At 41.7% G+C, this 18,818-nt stretch overlaps 3 protein-coding genes across 3 annotated transcripts in view; 2 read left to right on the forward strand and 1 right to left on the reverse strand.

The window, feature by feature from the left end:
- On the reverse strand, nt 1-12,206 carry LOC146610172 (transmembrane prolyl 4-hydroxylase-like). The gene is made up of 9 exons (XM_085344574.1): nt 11,505-12,206; nt 11,156-11,237; nt 7,341-7,537; nt 7,097-7,187; nt 6,009-6,171; nt 5,710-5,895; nt 5,316-5,406; nt 5,039-5,162; nt 1-209 (listed from the first exon to the last, which is right to left on the reverse strand). The coding sequence occupies exons 1-9, from the start codon at nt 11,871-11,873 to the stop codon at nt 1-3; spliced, it is 1,512 nt and encodes a 503-aa protein (XP_085200700.1). The 5' UTR covers nt 11,874-12,206.
- Nucleotides 9,036-10,832, forward strand: LOC146610173 (secreted frizzled-related protein 5). Its single transcript, XM_085345248.1, has 4 exons — nt 9,036-9,562; nt 10,062-10,237; nt 10,320-10,406; nt 10,513-10,832. The coding sequence occupies exons 1-4, from the start codon at nt 9,036-9,038 to the stop codon at nt 10,830-10,832; spliced, it is 1,110 nt and encodes a 369-aa protein (XP_085201374.1).
- Nucleotides 12,207-16,153: 3,947 nt separating the features above from the next.
- The window catches only part of LOC146610174 (cyclin-dependent kinase 17-like), a 52,848-nt gene continuing 50,183 nt past the window's right edge, over nt 16,154-18,818 (forward strand). Inside the window, exon 1 of the mRNA XM_085345064.1 lies at nt 16,154-16,204. The gene's annotated coding sequence lies outside the window, so the exon portion shown is untranslated. The remainder of the gene's footprint in view (nt 16,205-18,818) is intronic.

The following is an 18,818-nucleotide window of genomic DNA, read 5'->3' on the forward strand; positions in this document are numbered from 1 at the left end:
CTATAGATCCTGGTGGAGGTCGCTGTGTGAGAGAGACTGATAATCCATGCCTGATTTAGCTTGATGCCTTTGAGCAACTACTCTCTGGTAGCGGGCTTGTTGCTGGTAATCTGGGTTCACATTTATCCAGCTGTTGGCCACCCACTTCACTCCACGTCTGACCGGACAGTCGCCGTGAAGGGAATACTCATCTAACTCACCCATCCAACCTGTGGAAGCCAGGAGAGAAGCAGCATTTAAGAAGAAAAAAAAGTTTTAGCAGTTACTGGAGTCTTGAAAAATACCAACAACAAGTGTGACAAACATTTAGACGTACAACTGAATGATTTACAGATTTGATGTTTGCTGCACTGTGCTGACCATTTACCACAAGTTAAATATAATCAGGTTAAAAATAAAGTACACCCCCTTTCAATTCTAAGGTTTCACATATCAAGGCATTAAAAAGTCATTAAATGAAGTAAATACAACTTCAGGTGAAGAATGACACATTACACCGTGTCAGTATTTATTTGTTATTTTTAATAAATGTTAAGCCAAAATGAGATGTAGTGCACTTACTACTTCTATAGGAATTAAGATGATAAGTAGCAGCAGCAGCCCATTGCTGCTGAACAAATTCAGTTGATTAACCATTCATCAGCGAGTGTGAGAAACTCTATAAAAGCAGACGTTTTGGCAGTTTGCTGGTCTGGAGAATTCAGCTGTGTGTTAACAAAATGCCAAAGAAGAAAGACATCAGCAATGACAGGAAGACTTATGAAGCCATTTCCAAGACAATTTAAAGTCCATCGTTCTGCAGTTAAAAAAATATTATTCACAAGTGGAAAACATTTGGAACGGATATCAAAGCAATTTCACCCTTAGGTCAGACTCCACAGTAATTAGAAAAACCGCAAAAATCCCCATGAACTACATCTCAGACTCTACAGACCTCAGCTACCATGTAAAATGCTAATGTTCATGACAGTACAATTAGAAAAAGATTGAATAAGTGTGGCTTGTTTGGAAGTGTTTCTTAAGAGAGATCCTCTATGTTATACAGTGGGGCAAAAAAGTATTTAGTCAGCCACCGATTGTGCAAGTTCCCCCACTTAAAATGATGACAGAGGTCAGTAATTTGCACCAGAGGTACACTTCAACTGTGAGAGACAGAATGTGGAAAAAAAAAAAATCCATGAATCCACATGGTAGGATTTGTAAAGAATTTATTCGTAAATTAGGGTGGAAAATAATAATAATAATGGATTGGATTTATATAGCGCTTTTCAAGGCATCCAAAGCGCTTTACAATGCCACTATTCATTCACTCTCACATTCACACACTGGTGGAGACAAGCTACGGTTGTAGCCACAGCTGCCCTGGGGCAGACTGACAGAAGCGAGGCTGCCATATCGCGCCATCGGCCCCTCTGGCAACACCAGTAGGCGGTAGGGTAAATTGTCTTGCCCAAGGACACAACGACCAGGACAGAGAGCCCAGGGATCGAACCGGCGACCTTCCGGTTACAGATACGCTTCCCAACCCCCTGAGCCACGGTCGCCCCTAAATAAGTATTTGGTCACCTCAAACAAGGAAAATCTCTGGCTCTCACAGACCTGTAACGTCTTCTGTAAGAAGCTTTTCTGTCCCCCACTCGTTACCTGTATGAATGGCACCTGTTTGAACTCATCATCTGTATAAAAGACACCTGTCCACAGCCTCAAACAGTCAGACTCCAAACTCCGCCATGGCCAAGACCAAAGAGCTTTTGAAGGACACCAGGAAAAGTATTGTAGACCTGCACCAGACTGGGACGAGTGAATCTACAATAGGCAAGCAGCTTGGTGTGAAAAAAATCAACTGTGGGAGCAATCATCAGAAAATGGAAGACATACAAGACCACTGATAATCTCCCTCGATCTGGGGCTCCACGCAAGATCTCATCCCGTGGGGTCAAAATGATCATGAGAACGGTGAGCAAAGATCCCAGAACCACACGGGGGGACCTGGTGAATGACCTGCAGAGAGCTGGGACCAAAGTAACAAAGGTCACCATCAGTAACACACTACAACGGCAGGGAATCAAATCCCGCAGTGCCAGACGTGTTCCGCTGCTGAAGCCAGTGCATGTCCAGGCCCGTCTGAAGTTTGCCAGAGAGCACATGGATGATACAGCAGAGGATTGGGAGAATGTCATGTGGTCAGATGAAACCAAAGTAGAACTTTTTGGTATAAACTCAACTCGTCGTGTTTGGAGGAAGAAGAATACTGAGTTGCATCCCAAGAACACCATACCTACTGTGAAGCATGGGGGTGGAAACATCATGCTATGGGGCTGTTTTTCTGCCAAGGGGACAGGACGACTGATTTGCATACTACCCTGCCCCAATTTTTCTATATAAGGAAACACATTTCCCTCCAGGTGACGCAGAGAAAGTGGAAACGATGATATGGCAGGAGAGAAGCCTGCATTTGTAGAGTAAAAATAAGGAGAAAGTCATTCTATAATAGTGTCTGAAGTTAAAGGAGGAAACCAGAAAAGGAACAGGTTTCTGAAGTATTTCCACAGGAGTGACAATTGTTCAAATAAATAGATGAATAGCGACACTCAGGCTGAAATAACAGGAGTGCTGAATATGATTTGCCCCGAGACAGACACCGTGGTTCAAGTAAAAAAACAAAAACAAACAAACTTTGGGATCAAAAGTGATATGAACAAGACGACACGAAAAAAAGAAAAACTAGTGGAGGCCAAGGTCCATATAGCCTAATCTACTGTCTACACGTTAGAAACTCAATGCAATAAAAAAGAAAGAAAAAGAATCCAGATTCCATAACAATTTTGAGTATTCTGATTACTTACGGTAGTTTTAACACCGTAAATATTAACTGAAAAGCAACAATTTTTATCATTATTTTTAGTAGTAGCATTCAGTTCAAAGATTTTTTTAATTGGCAAGGCAGCCAGGCTGTGATTTGTTCATACACATGGCCAGAAGGACTTCTAAATTTGTTCCTAAAGAACAAATTCAGGTACGAAACTATTGATCAATTACAGATTTTTCTGTTTGTTCATAAGCACTGATAGTAAATTAGGGCCAATGATCCCAACACCGCAGCAAATCAACAACAGAATGGTTGAAAAAGAAATAAGTAAAGGTGCTGCTATGGCCCAGTTAAAGAACAGACCTCAACCTGACTGAGATGTTGTGGCAGAAACTCAAGAGGGCTGTGCATGAATGGATAACTGCAAACCTCAAATAAATGAAGCAAAGCTGTAAAGATGCACGAGCCAAAATATCTTCCATAGAGACATATGAAGTCACAGACTCGTACAGAAAACACTGACCTCAAGTGACTGCTTCTAAAGATGGTTATACAAGCCATTTAATCATGGGGTATATGTTTTTCATACACTGACTCTGCTGTTTGGCTTAGTGCTTTTAAAAAATAATGACTGTGTAAAATGTCGTGTGATCATGTTCATCTGAGGTTGCAGTTACCTGACTGAAGATTGTGGACTGATATGGAAAACCTTAGAATTGAAAGAGGACACATTTTCCTTTTACCAGTGTGGAGATACAGAAATTCTTTTATTGCTGCCATATAATCTGCATCATTATAACTGCATTAATAACATTCTTTACAGCATTAGTTCACCTAATAATATTTCTCACAGTCTTGATACTGCATTACAGTTGTTTATTGAAGATGTCCATTTGAGGATCCTTCCGTTATGTTAACCTTTATTAAAAGTACGGTTAGAAGTATTTTATACACATTGCCTATCTGTGCCTATTTTGAGTTGATGTTCAGTTCATTAAGGGTTTTAAGCTTCACTGGCGTGACTGTCCAGGTGATCCATGCTGAGGGAAACTAGAACATAGAAGGATAACTGCAATGCATGCTTACAGTACATATAATACATATAATCTAGGAATAGGCCTGAGCAGAGGCCCAAATGTTTCCAGCTTCTTGTTGCAAACCTGTTGCATTTTATTCTACTTGGTAACAGATGAGCAGAGTCAAGAATTAGCCTCAGAGACCCTGAGGGCTTAAGATTATTACCTTGTATGGAAGGTGTTATCAAAATGGGGCGATCGTGGCTCAAGAGTTGGGAGGTCGCCTTGTAATCGGAAGGTTGCCGGTTCGAGCCCCGGCTTGGACAGTCTCGGTCGTTGTGTCCTTGGGCAAGACACTTCACCCGTTGCCTACTGGTGGTGGTCAGAGGGCCCGGTGGCGCCAGTGTCCGGCAGCCTCGCCTCTGTCAGTGCGCCCCAGGGTGGCTGTGGCTACAATGTAGCTTGCCATCACCAGTGTGTGAATGTGTGTGTGAATGGGTGGATGACTGGATATGTAAAGCGCTTTGGGGTCCTTAGGGACTAGTAAAGCGCTATATAAATACAGGCCATTTACCATTTACCATGAGAAGTTCTATGTCTGTTTATAGCTATTAAAGATGTACAGAGATGTACGATTAACTGTGACTAAGGTCTGGAACCTATTTTAATCTGTCATTGACGGCATGGGGGGGCGTGTACCCCACTGCTTTATAAGTGTCCACAACACGTATTTTGGTCAGAAGACATATGTTGATGTTTTCTCCTGGCTGTTAATAAACTCAACGTTTGATTGCACTTTTCTGGGGCCTCTGTGGTTTGTGACACTGCTCTACATTGATCGATTTCGCGACACCAGGACTTTTTTAAAATCATACAATATGTTGTTAAGTTATCGAGATGTTTTCATTGCTGAACCCCTGCTTTTAAACCTAGTTATTTGTGTCATGGATGTGGCGAGCTCTGAGGTTACATGAATACTAATGTCACACTGAATGATTTGTGATCCTGTTCTTCAAATGATTCAGTAGTAAATGAGCTTTTGTGCTTTACAAAGAATTTTCCTGCCACTCATTCAGATGTACAGAGATTATTTTGTCACAATTCAATAAGACTGAAATAAAACTATTAAATAGCAGACAGACAAAATTAGCATACTGGACTGCTTACTGGCTTTGTGTGTGCAATAAATATAGCTAAAATCTTCTATTCTTACCTCTACCATCAGAGAGATGGTTGTACCACAGGAGAACTGTCCCAGCAGTAGGTTTAATTCTCAGATTCCCTCTGCTACACGTCTCCTGGGTGTCTGTTAAATCAACTCCATCCTGGACAAGTGCCTAGGACATGAGAAAAAAAACTGTAAACAGCTTTTGTCTAATAAGTCTAGTAAGTGTCAGATTTCTTTCCATGGCTCATCATCTCTCTGAATTATCATATGTAGGTTTTAAACACAGTGGAAAAAGTAAGGTACAATATGAAGGGACACTCACCTGCTCCTCATAGGTGCGATTGTCTGCCACAGGAAAGGTGGATTCACCACCTTCTTCTACAGAGGTGAGGTAGAATAAAACTGTAAGATACCTGGAATAAAATAAGAAAGGAAGCAATAAATGGAGATGCAAAAAATGGGGCAAAAAAAGGGGTTTCCTCCCTATGAAAGGGGACATTGTTCTGTTACACAAATACAATTAAAGTGTCTGACAACAACCTGTTAACTCATTCACTGCCATTGACGTCTATAGCCGTCAATTGCAGTGAATGAGTCAATGGGTTTAACTCATTCACTGCCAATGGCTGGCAGTGAATGAGTTAATAAAAGTGAATTTTAAAAGTACTTTCTAAAAAAAAAAAGTTACATTATATTACAACAGAAGAGATGCATACCGGCAAGGGACCTCGGTGAGAGCAGATGTGTTTCCTGCCAATCGTGTATGCGCACAAGTTGTCTCTGAGTTGGAAGGGCTGCTGTCATAGTGTGAATTACTAAAGTCTCCATGTTCATAGCGAATGACCTGCAGTGGTTCGCTCAATTCAACTAATGCAGAGAGCAGACGTGTCAGACTGGTTACTCTGTGTAAAAGTAAAAGAAAAATTTAAAAAACAATAACACATCGTAAGACTTCAGATACAGGAGTGTGAATGAATAACGCCACAATAAAGCGCGCGTGTGTGTGGATAGTGACCTGTTCCTGAGTGTGCGCAGCACACGGTGAGATCCTGGGCCTTGGAAAAGCCAGGTATGCTTGCTCCTTTGTTTGAACTGACTATGAAGCTTCCCACTTTTCTCTTGTCCTGGATGCTGGGATACATCATAAACATGCCTAAAATCCCCCAATGTCAGCATCCCTGCCAGACATACACATAAGTAAGAAGAAACCAGTCTTTCAGTTAAGCAGTGTCATGATTTCAGTTTCAGTATGATTTATGTTTGAATTCTACTAGAGGAAACGGTAAACTATAACAGCCTCCATTCTTTCTTTTCTTCAATTCCTTTTGCCTCTATCTGTAAAAATATGCTTTTACTCTCAGCAAAAATGATTGTCTGGTCCCCATCAGTTCCCCTGGGAGACAGTGTCCCAGCCACAACAATAGCTCCAGGGTGCCAGAGGAGAGATGGCCAGGGAAGGGGGGTGGGTTGGTAAACCAAAAAGTGTGGAGGAGGGAGATGGGGGGATACAGGGTATCCGGGGGAAAATTAAGAAAAGGGGTTGGAGAATAATTGGTTTTTAATGAGATGGGACGAGGCACATCCGGACTGGGACGTGTAGAACGCCTGGCACAATGCTATCAGGTCAAAAGGGTGTCACTCTTCTTCCTGCCTTGCCACTCACAGACTCGCACGCAATCACAGCCACCAGTGAGCAGTTAACTCCATTCTTACCAGTACACAGCCACTGCAGAAGCACTCACACACAACTGAAGGAGACTAGCCTAGTATTTACACACTTGAATTTGACCTGCACTTATTTACTGAGTATGTGACAAGTTTGCTGAAAGCAGGTGGAGACCAATTGCGACTAGCTAAAAAAAAAGAATAGCATGTTTTGACATTAAGTATTTTAGGGACACAGGTTTCGAAAAGCCCAATCAGAATTGAAAATTTTTTTTTTCAAATAACAAAGGTACAACATGGTGGAATAAACAGGAATCGATTAGGTTATAAACAGTATCTTCCAAATTAATTTTAGTTACATCTTCATCCAATTATGCTTTTCTAAATAGAGTCACTCAGGACAGAAGAGATGCATGTTTGAACTACATGAGCACGGACCTGTTGGGCAGGATTCCAGACCGGTCAGTATCTGCCGTAGATTGTCGGGACTCAACCAAGTTCCATCTTGAGAATGTGAATGACTCACAATCTAGAGGAAAGACCAGAGTGTTTTTCTGATCTCAGCAGAAAGCAAAACATGTTCTGACAGTTCATCTAATTTTACATTACATAGAAAATGACTTTTTCTGGAAATCAATTTTCCTCCTGCAACTGCAGATGCATAATGTTTCTCTCTCATCACCTCCTGCTTCTGAAGCAGCCCATCTTGGTTCAGGTCCAATAGGCTGAAGACCTCTTCTGTGCTGAGTGAAAGCAGGGGCTGGTTTGACTCCTCTTGTTCCTGGCTGGATGCTGTTGCCTGGCTGTCCATTAAGCCCTTGAGCTGAGCCAGCTGCACCACCACACGGCACTCCTCCTCAGACAGGAAGCCAGGGATCTCTGACAGGAACATAAAGACAGTAGTAGCAGATGTTATGATCCATTGGAGCCTTTGGCACATGTGACTCCATACTGCATGAAATACCAATTTATTTCACATTATCTAATACACAAAGCCATGTGACTGTCCATTACAAACTTTATGGGAAATCTAAAATTTCCCAGCTTACAGAATGAGAATAATGTAAGCTTCTCCCGAGTCCTCACTTCCATATAGACAATTAGAATAAATCATACATATTCCTCTTTTTTAAGTTCATTTTTTATATTATTTTACACCTTTTATTTTGACTCTTTGAATCTTATGTCTCTAATGATGTGTGAGTTCATTCTACATTAGGGTGATGCCAACTTTAACAACAAACTGCCTTACAGTATTTAAAATGGATGTTTTTCAACAACAAAAGGAGGTTCCTACTTCTCCTCTTTGGCTCCTAAATATTTCTTTCAGCAAGTCTACCTGTGTTTTCCCCCAAAATATGTTACACCGACAAAAAACTAAGTATTCTTAAATTAGATACAATATAAAGGCAAACATTACAAACGTGATTTCCTATAATTCATCCATGCCTTCAGTCATTTTCCATCCTAATAAAAGGCTTCCGGCAGGTCTGGCGCTTGTACAGTAGGGGCCTTGTTTGTCACCCGTGCCTTTTACACTGCACCCTTGGTTAACCCCCAGTCCAGTCAAGCCTCATTAATTGTGACAACTGATATGAATGAAGGGGGACTGAGCCTTCCTCTTCTCCCTCCCACCGCTGTCTCTCTTTCTCCCCCGGAAAGGAAGTGACCTGCTTGTCTGAACAGGAATCAGGCCACGGCTGCACAGCAGGACAACGCCAATTTTATTTGCATCCTGCGCAAATGTTTAAACAAAATGCAAAAGCATGCACTTTACTATCTGCACATGGGTCTCAGATGTTCTCTCGTTTCAGAATAATATCTGATGAACTTCTCTTGAACATTTCTTTGTGGAAAGTTACCCCCTCCTGTGGGCAGTAACAATCTCTTTACTATTAAGAACAATATCGGTTTCTAATGAGAAAGAAGTATTTATAATTTAAAAAAAAGATGCATAAATAATGCATAAACAAAGACAACAGAGGGAAACAAGGTAGTTAAGTGTGGGTTGACTGAAAATGTGGGTTGGAAAGAAGTGACGAGTTTCACTACTATCAGGGTCTGCATCTGCCTTAATGTATGCAAATGCCAAATGATTAACCTGGCTCTACAATACACATTTATATCTGCTGATCCATGTAAGTGCATCCATGTTTCTCTTTTAATATGCACTCTTCTCCTTTTCCTAATTCTCTACACCACCCCTTACCCCCTTCCTGTGCAGATCTGCTCACCACCCACTATAAATACACCTATTTGGCCATCCTCTCCATCACTTTCACACAGCGATCATCGATTACTCAAAAGAGACACTTGAGGATTTCTTCTACTTTTTGCCTTCTGAGCAGAAGAGCTCTGTCCTCATTAAATATCCAGAATGTCCTCCCATTCATCCTCCCTGCTATTCATCCTTCTGCTTGCTGGGCCTATTAATCTGTTAGCGGTGAGTCCCGGGAGAGTAAGTACAGGGATGGAGGAACAAGTGAGGACAGAGGGTAAGGTTGGATCTGGGGTAAAGAACAAGGGACACAGGGCAAGTATTGTGGACAACAGTGAAACTGGATTTGGAGATACCAGTGTTTCTAAACCAAGAGTTTTTCCAGGAGGGGATAGCGAAGTTCTAGGAGAGCCTGGTATTAGTAACTTCAAGTCCACACTTTCTATCAGCGAAGACGAACTATGGGAACCCAGCAGCTCCTCTCGCTGTGTCTCTATCCCATCAGGCATGGCCCTGTGCCAAAATATTGGCTATAACACCATGAGGATGCCCAACCTGCTGGGCCACGAGACTCCTGCTGAGGCTGTGCAGCAGAGCGCCAGCTGGTTGCCACTCCTTGCCAGAGAGTGCCACCCTGATGCCCGCATCTTCCTCTGCTCTCTCTTTGCTCCCATCTGTCTTGACAGGTAAGTTGTTATGTATCTTTTGTACTAGAATTTTTTTCATATTAATCTGACTTTTTATAGGAACCGTTATATCCCATGTTTTTGTTTAGAAATGGAGTGGATAGTGTAATACTGGAGGAGTCATAATTGCTGAAAGCACAAGATAACCACAAGTAGCTACAGACTTATTAACAGAAAAAAAATTCCAAAATGCTAGGTTAATGAAAATGTTGTTTAGGAGCACAGTCATCAAGGGATAACGCTTTTGACAACTATGCAAACTGTGCAGCAGTCTCAGCGGGAAAGCCCTGATTTCACAGAGAATCCAGGCCACCAGAAAAACCCTAAATCTCCTCTTTATCACATTAGCAGTCTGTGTGCAGTCTAGGTGTGAGGAACAAAAAAACAAGGACCAAATCTCTTTTAATCAAGTGTTGTGTTGTCCAGCACTGTGGTATTGATTTCAACCCATCATCTACTAATTGCTGCCCATCTTCCCTCTCCATCTCTTCTTCATCAGATTTATCTCACCCTGCAGAAGCTTGTGTGAATCCGTACAGGACAGCTGTGCACCGATCATGAGTTGCTATGGCTACCCATGGCCCGAAATTCTGCGGTGCGACCAGTATCCCGCGGACCATCTCATGTGTATCTCGTCCATCACTAACACCACCGCTGACACAGCAGGGCGTAGAGGTGAGAAACTGGCTACGCAGACACACCTGCTGACGCTGACTTTACTCAACAAGTGATTCAATTAGTGGTTTAACTATTTCAGCACCACAGGCGAGCTGTCGGGACTGTGAGCTGGAAGAGGCCTCCTCATCAAATGATTTACTTGAGACTTTTTGTAGGAGTGATTTTGGTGAGTTTCAATAAATATTTTTTGATTTTATAATTATCACACACATGTAAGGTTTGATAAACAGTAAATGTGACTAAGGACTTGTGCTTATCTGCCATCTTCCCAGTCGTGAAACTACGACTGACAAGGCTCAAATACAGCCCAGTCAGTCTATCTCTGTTCTCACTGGCTAGTAAACTGGACGTCCTGAAGCAGGGACCCTTGCTAGGTGGTCAGCTGCGCTCGCGCATCGAGCTGTGGCTGGAAAGAGATGCCACCTGCGTGAGGAACATGACACGCCAACACCCACGAGGCGGCACCTTTCTTGTGACAGGAACAGTGCACGGGGAGCGCCTGGTGGTCAACAAAGCTTTCACCTGGCAGAAACAAGACAAGAACCTGACGGCAGCTGCACGCAAGTGGAAACAATATCGATGCAGAAACTAGGATTATATGTTTAGGTAGAAAAAGTCGAACTGAAACAAGCACTAAACAGCTGTGGTTAGGGGATAATGTTTAATCATAAGCCTGTAAATAAACCTTTTCTTGTTTCATTTGTTGTTTTGTTGGGCTTTTTTCCAAATCATATCCAAACTATTGGTTGAGGAAAAGTTACCAGACAGTAAGATGGTCACAACTACAGTGCTCAATCAATATCAGCACCGTGCCAGTCAGGCAGAGTAGTTCAAAGAAATAAAAGATGTTAAATAGAAAATTTACAGAGTTTTTTTTAAGTTTCTTTATACCTGGTCTTTATTTGCAAGGCTTACCAAACAGCAATGGTTTCAGACTAAGCGTCTTCATTTCATGTGTTTTGTCTGGGACAAGAGACACCCTCTGAACATGTCCAACCTGCAGACGCACAAAACACATAATCAGAATCAGCTTTATTGGCCAAGTATACAATGGCTAACACATACAATGGTTTTTGCTATAGCACTTCCATGTCACACCAATTACTTTACATGTTTAAATACTTCAGGTTGGTCAAATGTAGTTGAAACTGTTTTAACTAGAAAGAAATGCTGACTTAACTTTACAGGAAGTAATGTATATGGGAGCAATAACCTTTGAGTCGAAATGTCAAACTATCATACCGATACAGTCCCCGTTTCTTACCCGTATTCCCTCAATGCGAGAGAGACTGAAGCTTTGACTGTAATCCTCCACATGCAGCTCTCTGGAGGACGGGGCAGGATGGGGTAGACTCTTCCCATTATCGCTGTCAGCAGCTGAGGACCCTCCGTCTCCACTCACAAGATCCCCAGGCCCGTTGTTGTAGTGCACGTAGAGCAGCAGGGCGATAACATTTAGGATGTAAACATGAAAGAAGACCATGACCACGACGAAATAAGCCCGAGAGCAGACATTACTCCTCTGGATGTGTAGACGAGTGGAGCGAAACGGGGAATTGAAAGGTAAAGATGAAGGTTCGTCATTGTCGTCAAATTCGTTCTGCTCTTTTAGATATTCCTGAGCGGCTTCCATGTTGTTATTATAATTATTATTGCACCAACTGAAAGCTGGATATAAATATGGATAACTATTGGGTAAAGTTATAGCAAAAGTCAAAAGGTTTGGTTTGTCAGATGGCTCGACGTTAGTAAACCTCAACTAGCTAGCTACCTATGTAGCAAACTCGGCGGAAAACCTCTGACCGTTTCGAGAAAAATAAACCTTGTCGTCTCTGCCGCTTTCAGTCAAAGAAGTCAGACAGCTTCGCGCAAAAAAGCAGGTATGCCCACAGCCGTGTACTTTGTTTAATATATAATTCATCATTAACTGACGTAAACCTAATCCCCCTTTAGCTAACAGATGCGCTGCCCCTGACAACCTGCCTAACAACAGGACGGACAAGCCAAAGAGTCACGATGGAGCAGGTCGTCGTTTCGGAAGTCTTGGTAAATCCATAGCGGCCTCTAATGGCGCACAGCCGAACAAAAAGAGCTTGTATTTAATTATTCGTTTTAAATGATTTTCGACTTTTCTCTAAGCTTTGCTGAACTACTTTGGTGCCCGTGATTTTACTTCTTCAGGCTCCACGCAGTTGACCGTCTGAGAGGTTTAGAGAGGAACTGCCTGGTGCAACAACTCTTAGCCTCCTAAGACCCGAACTTATCCACGACATGCATTTTTAATTTCTCTTTGATATTTGGGCATATTGGGGCCCGATGAATGTAAAAACAAAGAATTACCAGATTTTTTTTTTTTACCTTATTTTTGTTTTTAAGAAAAATGAGAGCCACAAATGACAATATTCATTTAAAATTTTGATAAAACAGTAGCAGTATAATGTCCTCGTAAGTGGATATCAGGCCCATGTAGAGCAAAATTGAGTATTTTGGTCTAAATAACCCAAAATGTGATGTCCACATATGTGGACCGCAGGTCCTAGGAGGTTAAAGAGTGACTGCAGTAATTTTGTTAAGTTTAATACTGCCCCGTTTACGTTTTATTACCCTAAAAGCTGTAAAATGTTAATATGTAGTAGTCAAATCAGCATTCTGGGAGAAAACAAAGTGTTCCCTCTAAAGTGTATCTGAAGTAAGCTAAAATTTACTCTTCAGGTTATTTGTGTCAAACTCCTGGTAAAGTGTCTTGCTAAACAACAACCACATTTGTTGGACAGTTATTTTAAAGCATTATCTAACTTTGCTTTAATTTTAATTATTACTGGAACATAACTACAATTATATTAATAACCAGATGCATTATTCAAAGTCAAAAACTGCTTAAAAAGTTTTATAACTTTTTCCCCAAACAGTATTTTAATAATCATTCCTCCCATTTTGCTTCTAACATTTTTCATTATATGAAATTCATAGATTTGATTCCATCGATTTTTGAGTATTACTCGTCTATTCTATAATGTCTATAATGTCAGAGGGATGCAGCAGTCTCAAAATTGCAAAGCTCCTGAAGCATGATCATCGAACAATCAAGCGTTTCATTCAAAATAGTCAACAGGGTCGCAAGAAGCGTGTGGAAAAACCAAGGCGCAAAATAACTGCCCATGAACTGAGAAAAGTCAAGCGTGCAGCTGCCAAGATGCCACTTGCCACCAGTTTGGCCATATTTCAGAGCTGCAACATCACTGGAGTGCCCAAAAGCACAAGGTGTGCAATACTCAGAGACATGGCCAAGGTAAGAAAGGCTGAAAGACGACCACCACTGAACAAGACACACAAGCTGAAACGTCAAGACTGGGCCAAGAAATATCTCAAGACTGGTTTTTCTAAGGTTTTATGGACTGATGAAATGAGAGTGAGTCTTGATGGGCCAGATGGATGGGCCCGTGGCTGGATTGGTAAAGGGCAGAGAGCTCCAGTCCGACGCCAGCAAGGTGGAGGTGAGATTTACAAGGAGGGAAAACAGTACACCTCTCTGAACAGTGTCTGGGAGGCTGTGGTTGCTGCTGCACGCAATGTTGATGGTGAACAGATCAAAACACTGACAGAATCCATGGATGGCAGGCTTTTGAGTGTCCTTGCAAAGAAAGGTGGCTATATTGGTCGCTGATTTGTTTTTGTTTTGTTTTTGAATGTCAGAAATGTATATTTGTGAATGTGGAGATGTTATATTGGTGTCACTGGTAAAAATAAATAATTGAAATGGGTATATATTTGTTTTTTGTTAAGTTGCCTAATAATTATGCACAGTAATAGTCACCTGCACACACAGATATCCCCCTAAAATAGCTCAAACTAAAAACAAACTAAAAACTACTTCCAAAAACATTCAGCTTTGATATTAATGAGTTTTTTGGGTTCATTGAGAACATGGTTGTTGTTCAATAATAACATTATTCCTCAAAAATACAACTTGCCTAATAATTCTGCACTCCCTGTACAGTTTTTCGAATGTATAGCTATCATTTCTGTTTAATAAAAAAAAAATCATCATATGATGATGTGGGGCTAATGAGATTGTACTCTTCTGTCTGCTCAAGAGTGTTTTGTAATTTGATAAGCAATGCAGACATTTATTGTATTATGCTGTAAAATTTGTTAAGTTTATTTAAGAGTGGTGAGCCTGAGATGGTTTGGATATGTCTAGAGGAGGGAGAGTGGATTTGTTGGGCAAAGAATGTTGAAGATGGAGCTGCCAGGCAGGAGGAAGAGGAAGACCTTTGTGGATGCAGTGAAAGAGGGCATGCAGAGGTGTGACAGACTAGGATGCTAGTGATAGAGTGAGAAGGAGGCAGATGATATGTTTTGGGGACCCCTAAAGGGAGCAGCTGGAAAATAAAAGGAAGATGGTTGTTATGTGAGAACATATTTATTATAAAGTGTAAAATATGTAACTGCCATTTACGTCTGCTCTATTGTTTGTGGCATTTTCTTATGGCAGATGAATTTAATGGATAGAGTGTGTATGGTTTGGAAATGTACAGGGAGCATTTCATGTGTCTTTGTTGATGTTAATAAGAAAAAATTTCTATGGCATATCTGGAATTATTTTACTTGATCGTTATTATGATTTGTGTACTTTCGTTTTTTTAATGCTTCCTACATTCATACTCAAATGTGTTTATTATTTAATTTTATTTCAAAATATATGCTTACTGTAGTTGCTTATCTTGTTGCAATAAGTTGCGCAGAGTTTAGGCAATGTTCTGGTGCAGTTTTAGAAGCCAGACACAATGTTTTTCTCCTTCTATGCGTGCTAAGTGTACAGGGACTACTTTAAACAGTCCCTGCAGAATTTGTCTTATACGTGAATGCAGGCTTCTGCTTCTTGCTTTAGCCACGTGGTGGCGATGAAGTTCAGCAGGCAGAGTTATCCCCATCAACTGTTTGCTGTGTCATCTATGATTTCCCACGCAATTGGTGGGGAATCCAGGTGATCCCCTCTAAAAACAAAGGGATCACCTGTAATAACGTATTGTTTTTTTAATGATTGTCTTCAAAAACATGCGAAGCTGTTCAAGTATGTTCTAAAGTAGCCACGTTACAAGGAGAACAAAGCTGATAATGTTAATAAGGTCATTACTGCATGAAACGGGGCTTTTAAGGAGTGTAATTAAACTCATCCACACCAGCACAAATAACAAACAAACCAAAAAACCAAAAAATAAAAAATCCCTGCCGAATAAAATCAGTCTTAATTTAGCCTTCGCGATTATGGATCTTCGGGAGTGTTTGTTTGATGCTGGCAAGCGAAACTTGGCAGTAATTCCTTGATGTGGATGCCAACTATGCAGGGGTGGATCATTCTGCTGAATTTCCATAATATCTATGCATTATTCACTAGGAATTTTCTCTGAGGTGCATATTTAGATGGGAATGGGGTTTGGATAATGAAAGCTAATTTCCCCGGTGACGGTGCTACCCCGAATTAATCTATCTGACCTCCCCCTTTTTCCTGAGAAAGACACTGTTAAGAGTTGGTGGTTTTGGGGGTGGATGTTGAAAGGCTCCGATACGCACACGTTCACAGTGTATCTCACACACGCACATCCCTTGCGTTGTTTTCCGGGATCACGCCACTGCTTCCACTTGGGATCTACACAGCAGCAGCAGCAGCAGCAGCGACATGGCTGATCATCACCGGACGGGACGGTGCAGTTTGTGAGCGAAAGTTAACGCGAAAAATGAAATACAGCGGACCAGCTATGTAGTCATCCAAGCGACCGGACACTGCGACACACCGTACGGCGCTCCGATGCAAATTATTTGAAGGATTGGAGGCGATCTGGTGTATTTTTTTTTGCAGCAAAGTAGTTGGAGGAACTTGTCGCAGTGGCTTCATCCCAACGTGCTGCCTGGATTACCATACAGAAGTGGAACAATAGTCTCCTGCAGCAGAAACACTAGCAGGTCAGTGGCAGCGGTTCCCGTTTGTTTGTTTATATTCGGTCGTGTCGTCGTTCTGGCTGTGTTATAATAACCAGCATCGATACCCAACCACGGGTGTCCGATCACCTGACGTTCCAGGTAGGCTTATTTTTCGAGTCGTTAAACAAAGATGCCGTTTATAAGTTGGCGTGACCGGGGTCAGATTGCGCGTCTGTGTGGAAGTGCTGTAGACAGATCACTGCAGAAAACTGAATCGCAGTAGCAGATAAAGCCGATAAATGGCGACACGGGCACCAAAGTCCAATCCAAATTTAAGTCCCTTGGGCAATAGAGCCTAAAGTGTGAAACCATTTCGGCGCCCTACGCCGTTCAAATAGAAACTTAAAGGTCAGGATAGCGTCAAAGATGACCCCAGCCCCCCTTTCCTTTGAGTTTCTGAGCTTGCTTGGCGGATGTTTAACTTTTCTTTGCCCTGCTGGATTCTCCTCCTACCGGATACTCGCGTCAGGAAAACACGGGGAGAGAGGAACTGGCCGAAAGTGTAAAAGGCCTGGAAGGTGGAGGAATCTCCCAGCCAGGCCCGAGCCGGAGCGCCACCGTGTATGTTTGGTGTGTTTGCTGTACGTGGTGCTGTGTGGGGGCTGCTTTGTGCTGTTCACTTGTGTGCGCCCTGCCCGCAGTCACGTCGAGACTGTACGGGATATCTCGCCCGTATATGTGACAGTCCAGAGAGAGTGTGCTGCGGTCCTGCAGTGCTGTCGATAACCTCGTGGATGTTCGCCATAAACCCACACCGCACACGCTGAACAATTAACGTCACTGGCGAACGCAGGGCTCCACATTATTTCCTTAAAGTGTGCTGGGAGTATCACTGTGCGCTAAATAATTTATGGACATCTCAAAGTGGGAAGTCCAGATTGAACACTGCGCGCATCCGTTACTTCTGTTGCCCTTGCAATGCACCCCGAATAAAATAAAATGACACTAATAATCCACGAACAGTAATAATGCGTGATGATCTTGAATATGTATTTTAATTTGTGGTCATGAGTTCCTGACCCTTCTACTCTTCCTTTTTCTTTGGCAAAGAGCTCTTTATTTCAAAGTGGGGATGTATTGCCAGGAAATCACTTCGTTACACAGTCGGAAGAATTTTCTTGAATGTTGTTCATTTTTATAATCGAATAAGGTAGTTTATATTCAGAACAGTGTATTCTTGTTATTATTACTATTATTGTTGTTGTTGTTGTTACATAATGATAACGTTTTGGATGGAAAGTTATTCAGTAGTTAAACTGTGCCAACTTTCCATAGATGACAGTATTGTAATGTAGTGTTCTCCCAATGTTCCCAAATGAGCTTTTCGGATCTACTTCTGTGTATAGGCCTGCATCTATGTTATTGTACCATGATGTTATCATAATATTGTTATGTCTGAAGAGATAAGTAAGATTAAAAGTTATATATTTGCCATTTATGTATCTAAAGTCCCTTTGTATTAATATCGTGATAATGATAACAGTCACACTGCAAAGGCTGAAATGAACATGTACTAATCTTTCTGTACTTTCTCTGATCCTCATGAGCCAGATCTGCCAACAATCATACAGTCACACTTTCTTCTCCTCTCATGGCACACAATGACATTCTAGATCTTTTGCTCAGTCTTTTCCAATATGTTTTATTTGTTATTTTGTTGTGCTTGTTCATTCAACTTCTTTCCATATATTATTCTCTTAATCTGTCTCCGGAGATTCAGATTTAGTGATGGGATGCAGACAAGAAGCCCTTGGGTTTATAATGAGAAGGGACTATTGTCTGGGTGGATGTGTGTCGGATTCTGTAGTTGGGCAGATTTGTGCGGTACTCATGCATCCCCAGGCTGCTGTGCAAAAGCAATGTTGTGGCATTGGAGTGGCACTGAGTGCCTGTTCCACTCTGCCACATTGCATGTGTGTGCATGCATGCGTATGATTCATGTGTCATTGAATTTCAGAGTAACGCTTGTTTATTTCTAATGAAAAGAAAAAGAAAAATAGGTGCTGGATGTAAGACAATATGGCTGAAGAAAATGGAGACCATGGTCACACAAACAGCTGAAATACTCTGTGTGTGTGCATGTGTGTTTTATGAATGCATCGGACAGCTTGTGTGTATATTACACATTCATTGTGCAGGCATCGGCCCCGTGGTCCATTCATTACTTTTCCTCTGAAGAAGTCATAATTGGCATAATCCTAGAGCCAAGTTGGATGAATGATGCTCCGTTATGCTCTCATCCCAAGAAGTTTGGCAGGAAGTTTCTGAAGCTGACACTGGCATGTTTGGGTGTCAGTACTGAGAGATGCGAATTTTGAATTATCAGCTTCTTTCTTTTTTTGCCTCTTTCTCTCTCGCTTTTCCTTTTCTCTTTACCTCATAGACAGAAACTGCGGTTCCAGTCTGGGCCTGTAACCTAGCAACCCAAATGGTGTGTCTTGAATAAATCAGACTGTTCCTCTTCTTTCCTCCTCAGGAGTCTTTTAGTTCACCTCCAGGCTACAATATCCATGCAACCACCCCACACATGCATGTGAAAACACAGTGTGGTAGAAAGTCAGAGGTTTTATCTTTTTCCTGCTTTATATCAATTACT

This window comes from Diplotaxodon limnothrissa, linkage group LG20 (genome assembly GCF_057381915.1).
Source record: "Diplotaxodon limnothrissa isolate DT_005_m linkage group LG20, D_limnothrissa_male_GT1.1, whole genome shotgun sequence".
Taxonomy (NCBI): domain Eukaryota; kingdom Metazoa; phylum Chordata; class Actinopteri; order Cichliformes; family Cichlidae; genus Diplotaxodon; species Diplotaxodon limnothrissa.

Bases quoted from the DNA above. Each gene is read 5' to 3' on its own strand.
- LOC146610173 (XM_085345248.1), top strand. From the start codon at position 9,036: ATGTCCTCCCATTCATCCTCCCTGCTATTCATCCTTCTGCTTGCTGGG. The intron at 9,563-10,061 runs GTAAGTTGTTAT...CTTCTTCATCAG, and splicing joins GCTCCCATCTGTCTTGACAG to ATTTATCTCACCCTGCAGAA. The intron at 10,407-10,512 runs GTGAGTTTCAAT...CCATCTTCCCAG, and splicing joins TTTTTGTAGGAGTGATTTTG to TCGTGAAACTACGACTGACA.
- LOC146610172 (XM_085344574.1), bottom strand. From the start codon at position 11,873: ATGGAAGCCGCTCAGGAATATCTAAAAGAGCAGAACGAATTTGACGAC. The intron at 6,172-7,096 runs GTCCGTGCTCAT...TATGTCTGGCAG, and splicing joins TCTGGAATCCTGCCCAACAG to GGATGCTGACATTGGGGGAT. The intron at 210-5,038 runs GTAAGAATAGAA...TGGCTTCCACAG, and splicing joins CCATCTCTCTGATGGTAGAG to GTTGGATGGGTGAGTTAGAT.